The 14,180-nt window shown below is 25.5% G+C and overlaps 1 protein-coding gene across 1 annotated transcript; it reads right to left on the bottom strand.

The window, feature by feature from the left end:
* Window positions 1-780: 780 nt before the first annotated feature.
* On the bottom strand, window positions 781-3,723 carry LOC145846544 (NEDD8 ultimate buster 1-like). Its single transcript, XM_082953280.1, has 3 exons — window positions 2,223-3,723; window positions 1,811-1,903; window positions 781-1,633 (listed from the first exon to the last, which is right to left on the bottom strand). The coding sequence occupies exons 1-3, from the start codon at window positions 3,693-3,695 to the stop codon at window positions 1,424-1,426; spliced, it is 1,776 nt and encodes a 591-aa protein (XP_082809406.1). The 5' UTR covers window positions 3,696-3,723; the 3' UTR covers window positions 781-1,423.
* Between the last annotated feature and the right edge of the window lie 10,457 nt (window positions 3,724-14,180).

Raw genomic sequence — 14,180 nt, forward strand, 5'->3', positions numbered from 1 at the left:
GTGTTGCGAAATCTTCTGTTAGGCTCATTTACAAGTTGGCTAATTTCAGACTGAAATATAAGCTTAAGTTAAGAAATTGAGACAAAGGTTATTAAGGTAACTGATTTTACTAATCCAAATAACAAACAGTGAGGTTGAAACTTTACAAGCTGCGCAAATATATACCCTAAAATGCTAACAAAATAAGGTAGAAATGGCAGAATTCGAAAAATAGAAGACATATTATCTCATTACTTAAAATTTTTGATGCTAGAAATGTTTCAAATGTTCAACTACGAAATAAACGTTTCATTGTGACCACATCTGGCTGAGAAGTCCTAATGAGGACGAAACCAGGTCGCATGGTATGTTGTTGATGATCGGGAGATTCAGTTTAGAGCTAAATATACAATAATAAGTGATAGTATTTATTTCAAAACAATATACTTAGAGGTATAAATTTTACTTATTTTAAGTAATATTTTAATAACACAAGAGGAAAAACCATATATGTTGAAACCACTTAAAGAATAGGTTTCTTATTCGTAAATAATAAAGTTTAAAGTATTAGCGTATATTTAAATTATTATATAGTGTGAAACTTTAAAGTAACTAAAATATACTTGAATATATACTTAGTCAGCTTGATACTAAGAGTTAACCAATAAAGTAGTAGTTTAAAATTTCCAAGGAAGTTTAATATGATTTCCAACTAGACAGTCGAAAAAACAATAATAGTTTTGAGATAACTTAAACTACTTTAAATTTTAAGAAAAACTACTCAGCTTAAAAATAGGTTAGTAATTATAAGTACCAAATTTAATAAAAAAAGGGAAAATTTATTTCAAAAGGCGATGCTGAACGGCTTTTTAAAAATAGTGGTCTTTAAACACGAGTATTATACAATGAAAGGTACTATTTAACTTTTATTTTTCAGACAAAGTCTTTACATTTTTATGATGAAAACTAACTTTAATTTTGTTCAAATCATTATCAGAAATAAAAAAATTACAACTTTCATTGTGAAGACAAACTAAAATCTTTAGGTCTTTAAAATTTAGTCAAACGTTCAACATTAAAAATATAAAAACATTTATAAGACACTTGTGTAAAAAAATTCACCTAACAAACTTTTCTAGACAGACAAGAAGTTTTTGAAACACGGATTTCATTTAAAGTTGCACCATAACCCAGATATATGCATAGAATAACAAAAGAAAACATGACTCAACAAAAACATTTTAGATAAAAATAGACTAGGTATAATAAAGCTATTAGGTATGCACAACTATTTAATACACTATCTAACTTAAATTTGTATTTAACATTGAAAACCATTTAAAATAATAAAATCATTTTAAAATGACTAGTGTGGGAAAGTGGGAACTATGTTTTAAATCAGTATGATAAAAACTGCACAACTTTAATCACAGATAAATAAAATCTATGCAGCAGATGTGATCAGAGCAAGATACTTGCAAATATACTCTTGTTCTTCTTTCAGGGCAAGAATATCTTCGTACTGCTCTTCAACTCCCTCGCAGGCATCCAACAACTCATGGACAGCCTCCTCGTCTTCGCTGTTCAACAAAGACTGTTCAGAAGCTGATTCACGGAGGGCATTCAACCATTCGGCAGGAACTAACCCATTTTGCTGTGTGAATATTGATTTTTACCACACTTAGTACTTCAAATTGCATTCAGTATATTTTAGATAAATTCAAATAACTTTCAAATAATTTCAAATTAGGAGTTTGACAAAAACGTTGTTTTTTATAAGTAGAAGTATAAAATACTTTTTAAATGGATCTAATTAAACAAACATAATTACCTGTAATAAGAAATCGGCAGCTTTTCTAATGTCTTCACTGAAATGTCTTAAAGCAGATCTTGCATTTCTTTCATCAAATCCCATTTTTATCAGCTTAAAAATAACACGGGTTATTTAGAAAATAAAGTGAGTATGAAATAAAATTTATAAAAAAAAAAAGCTTAAAATCTAGCATATTGACATAAATCTTTATATCATTCAACTTACTAAATCTAAGATAAAGTAAAACATAAAAAAATTATAACATAAACTTTAATCATAGCCAAAAAACTAACTATTAGATACATTATTAAGATTAATAACGTTATTCACTGTAAAAAATACATTGAATATGGAGACAAAACTAAGTGCACTCAATTTTTTTAATTAAAGTTATATTCTATATTAAGGTTTAAAAGAAATAAAATCAAACCTCTTCTGCCCCATTTTTTTTAATTTTAAACCTCTCAGCTGCTTGTTGAAGCAAATGATAATTTCCTTGAACAGCTTGTACAGCAAGAGCAATATCATTGTTACATTGCTTAAGAGCTTCAGCAGCAATATGTTCATCAAAATTGAAGTTTTTTACCATGTTGTTGTGAGCTTGAAAATCAATGTTTTTACCATTTGCACACTTACCAAATTTAGCAATCTTTTTCTTTTCAGCTTCCTCTTTTTTGACTTTTTCTCTTTTTTGTTTAGTTTCCATTGCAAATTCAACTGCCTTGTTTAGATCTCCTTTACAAGCCCGAAGAGCCTTTTTTGATTCAGTTAGTTCAAAGCCAAACTCTAACAATCTTGCTATTTGATTTTCATCTAATTTTAAAGAGGAAATTAAATCTTCAGCCTTTTTTAGAAACTCAACAGATTCTTCAAACTTGTTATAACAGTAAGCAGCAACTCCTTGCAAAGTATACAGTCTGACAAAACGAGCGGCTTCTTCTCCAGTACTGCCTTTAAGTGCTATCAGTCGTTCCATGTCATTTCCATAGCTTTTTTTTAAACATACTTCACAACTTTTTAACCGCTCTTCAATATCTGGTAGAGCTTCTATATTTTTCAATTCCAAGTAACACCAGCAGATGTCAAGGCTCAATATTGCATAATTGTCCACAGAATTTAGTAATTCGCTGCTACAATTTTTAAACACTTCGTCTGCTTCTAAGAGAAATAGTAATGCACTTTTGTATTGCTTTTTTGATAAGTAAATTATACCACGTTTATGAAGAGCAAGTCCTGTAACAATGGCAGATTTTTCAACTTGTGGAATTTCAAGACTTACACCATCTTGGTTCTGAAGTTGAAAGTAGGCATCCACCCTGTTGTTAGTAATTAATCCTGCTCCTTTCTTAGTACTTTCAATAAGTTTCATTATTTCTTCCATTTCTCTTACTTTACTGTTGTTATCTGATTGAACTACCATACAAAATATGTCTTTGTTGTGAGTTACATTTTGTTGGTACAGAAACAAATCAGGCTTAATAATTTTACCTCTACAAATAAGTTTCAAAAAAATGTCTTTGTTACCTATTTTTTCTGTAATTAAGTTAGACAGCTGTTCTCCTGATATGTCAAGTTTACTTTCAACATAAGTCAATTCTTCTTTGATAATAGACTTGTCACCTTTTAGAAATAAAGTAGCTATACCTGTTTCTTTGAACTTCTCATTTTGTACTTTTTTGAAAATTGAGTGACTTTGCAAAAAATTTAACGCATTTAAAACATCAGATGCTGAAATACTAAGTTTATTTGATATTGTTTCAGACAAAGTTAGTAGAGTTGGCCCAGAAGTTGATCCATCATCTAGTATGTATGGCTTTTCCCAGAGAAATACTTTGCATTCTTTTAAATGATTTCTCACTTTACTCAAACAAACATTGTTTGGTTTTACACTTGCACTATCCATTATGTGACGTTGACAAAAACAGAACAAAAACACTGCAGAAATTTAAAATGATTATAATAGAATTACAAAATTAACTAAGCACCTTATATATTGTTACAATATTTCATAATTAAGAGTTATAAAAAATTAAAATTTGTTTCAAAAAAGATTTCATTTATTTATTTACTTCAACTGTCATTTATTTGGGTCAAAAAAAAACTGCTCTATGCAACAAAAGCTATTTAACAAGTGAATAAAACAACTTGAGATATTTAATTATTTAACTAAAAATGTCTTTTTTCAAGAAAAAACTTTTTTTTTGATTTTGGTTATAAGTATTCTTTACTTTCTTTAAAAATCTGCTTTCAAGATGCTGTTTTAAACATTGCAAGGAGCATTTTCTAAAAGTTTTAGATAAATTGCTTAAAAAAAGACAAAATTATATTAAGTTATTTTTTTTTTAATTCTGAGACACTGGTCATGAAAAATTTCATTTTCAGAAGTTTATATCAGATTTTTCTACAAACTGGCTATGTTGGGTAGGTTTCAGAAATTCACATTGCACAAAGGGTTACTTTTGCAAGAAGGGTCACTTTTGCACAAGCACTCACTTTTGCATTAGTTGTTAATTTTGCATGGACTCACTTTTGCACAAGTTGTCACTTTTAAAAAATTTGTTAATTTTGAATAGCATAAACTTTGCTTGCTTGAATTTTGTTAAGCACTTTGATAAGAGAATGATATTTTGTTCAAAAGTGATGCTCTGTACATTTGTGACCCATTCCAACTATATAAATTGATAGTGCTTATTCATTTCAAAAATGTACCTTTTTGTATAAACTTTAAAGCATTTTAATAAAATCAATATTGATTTTTGTAAAAAAGTTTAACGTCATCTTTGTGAGGCCTTGGTATTGCTACATTAAAATTTTTGTAAAATCAAAAAAAAATCATAAGTTTTTAAAGAACTTGATGCTTAGAGAGTCATTGCCAGGGCTGCCACAAATTTAAACTAACTCAGGTTAGTTTGAACTTTTTATAGGATTGTAACTCTTAGAGTCAAAAAAACTGTCCATAGTAACCTTAAACTGTGCTGAGTCATCCTGAGTTTTTTAAACAGTCAAAGTAATTTTTAAAGCACAAAGTATTTCTTATTATAACTTGTACATGGTTTTTTTAATACATTATGTTTGTTCATTGTCATGCTTAGTTTTTATACGTAGCTTATAAGTAGCTCTAAGTATCATTTAAAATCAGTATTAGTTAGGTTAGTGTTATTATTTATAGTTAGGATTTAAAGTACACTATAACCATACCTAATACTCTCTTAAATAGAGTAGCCCACATACTTTGTAGACTATAAAGGGTCACTTTTGCACAAAAGTAAAATAAAAATCAAACAAAATAAAAAGATAAAAAAACAACAATAATAAATCATTAAAAATAGTTACTGATCAAGGGTAAGGGGTAACAACAATTGTAATAAGAAACTAATATCAGAAAAAAAAATAGTTTAAAAAATACTGAATAATAGCTGTTAGGGGTAACAGTGATAGTTAAAAATTAAAAATAAAATATATCCAAAAACAAAAAAAAACAAAGTTACTGACTAAAGGTAAGGGGTAACAATCATAGTTAAAAAGAATAGTAATAAATTAATAAAAAATGGGGAAGAAAATAAAGTTACCAACTAAGGGTAAGGGTTAGGAGTAACCAAGAAAGTGAAAAAAAATTTCAACCTGTGCAAAAGTGTCTTTATGCTAAAGTAACCCTTTGTGCAGAAGTGTCCATTTGTGAATACTTGACACCTACCCATAAATTTAAGTTATATTAATTAACATACTAAAATAAACAGATTTTGAGGAATATAAATGATTTTTAATTTAAAAAAACCTGAGACTTTTCAAAAAAAAACTATAAGTATAACCAACAGGATTGCCAAAAGTATTTTGAATTTTTTGTTAGGTTTTTGAAAATGCAAGTTTGTTTGTCCATTTTTATTATAAACTTAAACTTAATGTAAAAAACATTCTTAAAAAGTATAATAATACTTATTTATAACATACTGTAATATAAAAAATAACTATTGTTTATGAAACATTTTTTGTATCTAATAAAAACTTGTCGTTTATTCTTCTTCTCCTTATTATTTTGTTTATTGTTCAATGTTGCACTCTGGCATTAAAACCTGAGCCACTTAAACAGGACACACAAGAAGAAAAATACAAATAAAATAAATATATATTCACCAAAAAATAAACATAAACAAAAAATTAAACAGAGTCAAATTTATAAAGAGCTTTTTGATAATTTTAAACTTATTTGCTTAAAATAAAAGGCCATAACTTAGTGTATACAAAAAAGAAATAGTAAATACACATCCATAAGAAAGTGTAACCAAATAATGACCTTTCGAAGCGTAGTTTATAAGACACAACACATTTGTAGAAAAAAAGTTAAATTAAATTGTTAGTTTGTTAGGGGGAGATAAAAATAATTAATACTACAAATAGAAAAATAAATAAATCAATAGTTAATGTAGATAAGCTAATTTTTTTTTGTTGATAGAAAGTTATTAATTTTACTGATATTTATAGTATTTAAATCAAATCTTTTTAGTTTTAAGCTAAAATATTCTACCATCCCACACGATACCACATTCTGTACTTAACATGTAAAAACTTTTTAAAACTCCATGTTATATAGCAACCCTTAACCAATAATGTCAATTAACTTTTTATATACTTACTACCTCTAACTCTACTTAATTTATTTTGAAATAGATGAAGAAGAATAATTAAAAAATAAGAAAAGGATATGAATACTGTAGTTGAAAATATTTAATGAATACAAGAAATAAAAATAATAGTACTTTTATTAAACTCTTCTTAAATACTTCAATATACATAATAACTTATCTCTCTCTTGCTAAAATACAGTCATGTTTCCTGTGTAATAATGATTTGAATACTTAATTATAAAAACTATAAAACATGGTCCAAAAACTAAAAAAAATATTGTTATTTAAGGTAAGTGCTTTAAAATACTAAAATCATAACATAAGAACTTTAAAATAAACCTAACTTTTAATAAAAATAGTTTAAGTAAGAAAAACTAGCTAGAATTTTAGGAAAATATCCAAACTAGCTTGATTCTTGCAGTGTAGTCTGTGTAGGAAAAAACTAAGTTGATTATTTATTATTAAAATTTACCTCTGACAAGAAAACACTAAAATAAAATAAATAAGCATTGAAAGTTGTCCTGTTTGAATTTATTGGTTTATAGTGGTGTTTATGGCTCGTAACAAAAAATTTACATGACAATTAAACCTATTGTTAAAAAATGGCATTCCAATATTCCAAAAAAAGGTTTATTTTATTTATTTAAACATCTCCTATAATTTTTATGAAAAAATTCTATTTAAATAGTTAACTAGTTAGTTTCCAGAGGAACCTTGTTAAAAGTGTTACCTACAGCGTGCTTAGTACAAAAAGTTTTAGTGACTAAAAACCACTTGAGAAAATGGAAAAATACAAACAAGAAAGAGCTACAAACATGGAAAAAAACTATTTTAAACCATACAAAAATATTATAAAGCTCTTTGTATACAGGGTTGCCAAAAGTTTTTTAAAAGTTTTATCCAGGTTTACTAAATTTCATCTAAAATTTTAAAGTACAAGTTTTTTGTCTATTCTTTGTATAAATTTAGCTTTAAGTAAAAACAATCTAAAGTAGTTTAAAAATATTGAAAAGATAATATAATTCAACTTTAAATGTTTTATATAAAAATGAAAATTTTTAATGGAACAAAAAAAAAAATTGTGCTTTTTAGATTTTTTGTATTTAATAAAAGTTTCATTTATTTAAGAAAATTCTAAAAAAGTTTTTACAGGTGCTTTAGTGATTTTTCTTCTAAATTCAATTTTTTTTCAAAATTATCAAATTCCAGGTTTCTTAAGGTTATTTTTGCTTAAATTGTCAAATTCCAGGTTCTTTGACAACACTGAAAATAGTTAAAGATAAAAAATTGCCTAAAATTTATGAAAACTTCCTAAACTAGCCTTAGATAAAAAATAATTTATATTAGCTTAAGTCATTCTAAGTAGAAATACTCAGACTAACATCTTAATATCTAAAAAACACAATTAAAAAATTGAAATCAAAGTCAAAAAAGTAGCTTGAGATGTAAAAATAATATTCAAACTAGCTTAAGCTATGTAAAAAAATATTAACAAACCTAAGTTTTTCAAATAGCTGAAAAAAATTAAAACTAGCCTTACTTAACCTAAGCCAGACAGAGTTTCAAATACTTTAAACTAACCTGAGCATGTGGCAACACTGTATTGACATTTTGAGGGTTCAGGCGCGAAATTTTTTTTTATTTAGCCTGACTGAGACCAATTTAGCCTGACATTTTTTCAAAGTAGAGAAAATCCCTTTAGAAGTCATTTATAGGTATTTGGGGGTCTTGATTAGTACCATTGTAGTCTCCGACTTCAACTAGCTTTATCTCAAAAATATTTTGAGTTTTAAAATCTGCAAAAGGCAACTCATAGCTTAGTTACAACTCAATAAAATAAGACTAAATTATAAAAAAGTGATTGACCTCCTCCCTATGCCCTTAACATAACAAATTCACTGATAATTTTAAAATAAGTGTTATATCTTATCTATTACTAGTGTAAAAATTTAATATATATTACTAAACACAATTGTTCAACTTTATTAAGCACTAAGTAAAAACATTATAACCAGAAGATTTATAATAAAACATTGTGCATTGTCGTGTTTTATTGAAATTTGAAAGGAACTGCTTACACGGCATATTAAGATTCAAATAAACAGCTAAGTTGTTGAACTAAACTGTAATGTTCAAATTGTTTTTTTTTTTATGAATTTTCCAAATTATAAATAATATAATCTACTTGAAACGACATATATAATCTACTCAAAACAAAATAATGAAGAATCTTAAAAAAGTATCAGATTGGCTTATGGAAAACAAACTTAAATTAAATCTTAATAAAACCAGAAGCATGATTTTATATCAATCAAAAAATATTTTTTGGAAAAATAAAGATCCTAATGTAAAAATAGGTAAAACAGTTATATCAAACACAAATAGCTATAAATATTTGGGAATAATTATAGACAGAAATTTGAAATGGTCAGAACACATAGAAACTATAAAAACAAAATTACAAAAAACATTGGGTATACTATATAAAACCAGACACTTCTTAAATAAAAAAGCATTATATTTGATTTTTAATTCTTTGCTTATGAGCAATGTTAGATATGGCTTGTTGTGCTGGGGAAGAGCAAATAAAAAATAACTAAATGATATTAATGTTCTCATAAACAGAGCACTTAGATGCATACATTATAAGAAATATGATGACAGTGTAAGAGAATTAAAATCTCAGAAAAAATATTAAATGTTGAGAGTCTGTATTTATATGAATTAGGTCTTTTTATGTTTAAGTTTAACAACAATTTGTTACCAGATAACTTTAAAAATTACTATAAAAGTGTAAAAAATGTACATAATTATCATACCAGGTCTTCAGAAACAAATTTTTTCCTACCTAGATTCAACAGAAAAATAGGTCATAAATCACTATCCTTCCAAGGTAGTAAGTTGTGGACTAAGTTACCATTAAGTTTAAAAAGTATAAGTCATTTTGGAAAGTTCCAGCATGAACTTAAAAGTTATCTTTTAAATAGTAATTCTCAAGGTCATTAGTGATCATTCCTACTCCCTATTTAGTTTGTTTAAGGAGTTATAGTACTTGTCATTTGATATCCAAATTTTTATTAATTATTAATTTTTTTATATTTTAGTTTTTTTTTGTTCGAAAGTTGATATGTTTGGTCACAGTAACATTGGTTTAGTCTGGATTTTAGCATTTTCTATTTAATTATTTCTAAGATTGTAGTTAAAGATTATTATTTAATAATTCATTTAATATCCAATTTTTTGTTTTTTTTTTGTTGGAAAGTAGATTTGTTTGGTTACATTAACATTGGTTTAGTTGAGATTTTAGCATTTTCTGTCCAGTTATTTTTAAGACTATTCTTTAAGATTACTTTTTTGAATGAAGTTCAGAATACTTACAAACTTTTTTTTTTTTTATCTTTTTTCTTCTTACAAACTTTTTTAATATATACTTTATTATTATATATATTTTTTTTTTATTGCATGAAAATGTAAAAAGAATAGTTATAGATGTTTATATTTTAGCAGAAAATAAAGTATTTAAAAAACAAGCTGAGATAACTGTTTCAAGCAATTTTATGTTAAAGAAAAATCTAATTTTGAGCAAAGCAAAATTATTCTTTTTTATGTTTACAAATGTTGTTTTCTTTCTATTATTTCAGTTAAGACTTAGACAAGTTTTTCAAAGAGAAAAGAGTTTTTTTTTTTAATTGATTTAGTGGAAAGAAATTTGTTGTTGTTAATATCATTGTTATTAAAATTATTATTGTTTTTTTTTTTTTTTTTACATAATACGTATTTTCATATTTTTATTTATAAAAGTTAAGTTCAGTTATTGTAAAAATCACTTCTTTAAAATTCTAAAAAAAATTTACAATAGTTTATGTAGCTATTCAAATGTGAAATATTTTTATTTTTCAACTTAAATTATCAAAAAAAGAACCTTTTTGGCACAAAAAACTTAATTAAAATGATATATTTATTCTATACTTTTTATCTAGTTTAAGCAATTTTTTTTTTGTTTTTTTATGGATACAGCTTTATTTTACTTTGCTTGAATATTGCAGTTTTACGTTATTTTTATTTTTTTTAATGTTATAGTTATATTTTACTGTTACTTATTTTTTGATAAGTTAAAATAAGTTGGTAGTAGAGTCGAAATTCTTAAACACATAAAAAAAAGGAAATAATTTATTTTTTTTTTTTTTCTCTTTCAAATCATATAAAAGGGTAATTTATTTGCAAAGTTCTGGATTAATTTTAAAATTGAAACTTCAGATAAAAACTTAACCTTTTAACGTAAAGTTAGATATATATTTATGTGTATATGATGTTGATATATGTGTGTGTAAAAATTCTTTAATTTTTTTGGAATTTTTTTTTTTTTTTTTTTAGTTTATTTTTGTTTAAGAAAAATATTTAATGTTGTAAAGTTTAATAGTGTCACTTTTCATAGAGCTTTTTGTTTTGGAGTTTAATTTTTTCATTTTTTTTTCATTTTTAGCTCTTTATAATTTTGATTAAGTTTGGGTATGCAACTCATGACCGAGAGGTCTTTTTGCTATCCAGGTCATTGAACCAAAACATTTTTAAGCAAAAATTTTTGTTTTTTTTTGCTTTTTGTTCAATAAACTATAATAATAACTTTAAAATTTTTCCGGGTTTCAACTAAAGGTTTCAACTTTAAACTCTTATTTTTACAAATACTGACTGATTTTGTCTTTAATAACTAAATCTTTATTTAGAAATAAATTCATATGTCAATTTGATCTTAAAAATATTTCTCAATTTTTTTTATCAAAAATTTTTAAGCATTCGAACTGAGAAAAAGTGAGATTCTCAAATTCTTAAATAAAAAAAATGATATAGCCTGAAGTTTTTCAACTTTTTTCAAAAAAACTGATTTAGCCTGACGCGCACAAACCCTGTATTTGCACAAACCCTGTATTTTTTTACTTTTACCGTACTTAAAATATTTACCTACTTTAAATATGACCTTCCTAATACATTTTCAGCATTATAAAAAATTCATAAAACTTTGCATAAATACTTTAGAGGTATTGTCATAGGTTTTAAAAATAAACTTTTTAAAGTATTACACATAAAAGTGTGTAAAAACTTGCTGAATTGAAATCACTTTTTTATGAAATATGAGACTTTTAGAGTACAAACAACTTCTTAAGTGACCTAAAGTGTACAACCTTTATAATTTTCACATAATTTGTTAATTGAACTAAATTTTATTTATAACTTCACTAACACAAATTACCAAATATATTGAAATACATGAAGCTATTAGGTTTATACCATGCTGCTTCGTGGTATAAACATTTTTATTTCTTAGTGATTTTAATGTTTCATTGAAACTTTATTTTTATTAACACCCATTATTACTACTTTGACTAAGATAGTTTAAACTTTTATAAAATGCTACCTGAACAACTTTTAAATAACATTATTACATGGTAAATACTATGAATTAAAATGAGTTATGCTTTAAGGTTCAATATAATATTTCAAGGGGTTTAATCAGAAAACAATGGTCTTATCTATTGCTATTTTTATTCATTTATAGTTGTAAAGGGAAAAGCAAGTCTGATCTTTTTTTACAATACTCAAATGTTGTGTGCTTCTCTAGTAATTTATTATAATTTTACTATGCAAACTAAAGTTTGTGAATAGGGGAATTTTTTTTATGTTGGTCAATTTTAAGTATTAATAGTTTTTTAGATTACATGATTTTTTTCTTTCTATCTTTTAGTTTCTTTAGCATTAAACTTAGTGTTGTTATTTTTATAATTTAAAAGAATAATAAAATTAAAAAAGACAAATTCGTGTGACCAGGATTGCCAGAATAAAGAATTCTCAACACTATATATACTTTATAAAGATTCGTTTTAAGTTTAGAGTTTAGATTTAGATACTTAATGAGTAATGACTAATGACCAACCTTAAATGTTGTGCTCAAGTTCCAGTATTTTATAAAGAGAAATAGGCAGTCCTAAAAAAAAGATTTCTGAATACCTAATAAATGTTTGTATTCGTTTGAAATGCTTAAAAGAGTAATTAGGTGGCCATATTCTGAAAAAAATCTGACAAGTATGGGAATTAGTGACTGTAAGTACTTTATAATTGAAAAAAGGTAAAACTACTCATTTTAAAGTTTGGCATTACACGACTATAGACATACTTTTTAGTTGAAAAATGCTTGCATAAAACAAATATGATTGTGCTTTTTATAAAAAAAATGCGTTTAAATTTATTTTTAACTTGAGTTTTCGTACACAATAGTGCTTATTTAATTAACATTTTAATTTATTATTACTTTAAAATGATTATTTTTTCAAAAATCAGTTTTTTACGCACAAATTTGTTTAGTGGCCACGAGCAGAGTTGTAAAAATGCTATACCTGTTATGTCAATTAAGCACTAGTGCGGATTAACTTCGATTATAAATCTACCCATGAAATAAAAAAAGATTTACCACTTTTAGATAATACAGTAAAAATTTTTTAGTAGTCAAAACATGAACAAAAGTATATTAAATTTTAAATCTATTTTAATTCAAAAAATCATTCGATTATGATATTTTAAGTTAAACGTAAAAACGTTTGTTAAGTCTTCAAAGTTTCAAAATATTTGTTTATGGTATCGCAAATTAAATCTACAAACTAGGAAACCTAGAATTTAAATTTTATTTTCTAGTCATTGAAACTATGTACAAATACAGTAAATCTAATTTTTTTATTATAATGATTGTAATATAATCAGATTTTTAAGCTAAAATAACTTATTTCTGTACCGTTTTATATTGTCATTAAAATTCTTTTAAAATTATACTTTTTTAATCAAAACTGTCGAGAAAAGTATTTAAGTGTAATAAAAAGGTTTTCAAGGACAAAATGCACTATCCAATAGTTTAAATCTTTTGCTCTTATAAGGATTAAATTAAAACTGATAAGTCTTAATAAGGACGAAACTGGTCTCAGTCTACCGAAGGCTTGTGGCCTGATAATCAAATTGGTATGATCTAACCTTTCTATCTACATGAGCTTGTATCACGTCATAAAAAAGTCCAGTTTTAGGCTCAGTAATGTAGACTTTCGGCGATGTTTTCGTTTTTCCAATGCAATAGTTCCATATATTTTAAAACAGTAGTCTTCAAGTTTTTTAACAGTTGTGCACTGACTAGTTGCCATATTTTAGTCCTTTAAAGCCACATAAGTTAAAACAAACGTTTTGAATAGCAAAACGTATTCTGGAAGCTCTGGTACACAATAAGTAACTGGAAAATAATTTCTGAGCAAACTAGCACACTAAAAAATGAAAAATTTGAAACATATAAACAAAACACAACTTTTTATTCTTTAAGTCTCTTAATATGGTAATAAGCTATTTTGAACTGCTATTTTATTCTTTTGTAAGCTTTTGCTAATAGTAAAACACAAATCAAACGTCAGATGAAATATTTCCACATAACTAAACTTTTCGTGCCCAGTAAGTTATGTACTTAATTGTGTAAAAATTACTTAGTCACTGGCTAGATATTTCTGCTGGACGGCCAATAGTTAGGCCTAATTATAAAACTTTTTAAACATAAATATTCTATATTTATGTTTTTACTTAAGAGTAAGTTATTTTGTGAGTATAATGTAAAATTAAACTAATAATGTAATTTTTAAAACAATTTTAGTCGGTTTTTATCAACTATCGAAAAATCCTAGGTCAAAACTGTTAATTGATAAAACAAGTTTGTTCATAGCTAGGCAGCGAATGCATAACTTAGA

The sequence above is a fragment of the Thalia democratica genome, chromosome 1 (genome assembly GCF_965202585.1).
Source record: "Thalia democratica chromosome 1, ktThaDemo2.hap1.1, whole genome shotgun sequence".
Taxonomy (NCBI): Eukaryota; Metazoa; Chordata; class Thaliacea; order Salpida; family Salpidae; genus Thalia; species Thalia democratica.

Coding starts and splice junctions, on each gene's coding strand:
- LOC145846544 (XM_082953280.1), bottom strand. CDS start 3,695: ATGGATAGTGCAAGTGTAAAACCAAACAATGTTTGTTTGAGTAAAGTG. Junction 1,904..2,222: donor AAAAAAATGGGGCAGAAGAG/GTTTGATTTTAT, acceptor GTTATTTTTAAG/CTGATAAAAATGGGATTTGA. Junction 1,634..1,810: donor CTGCCGATTTCTTATTACAG/GTAATTATGTTT, acceptor ATATTCACACAG/CAAAATGGGTTAGTTCCTGC.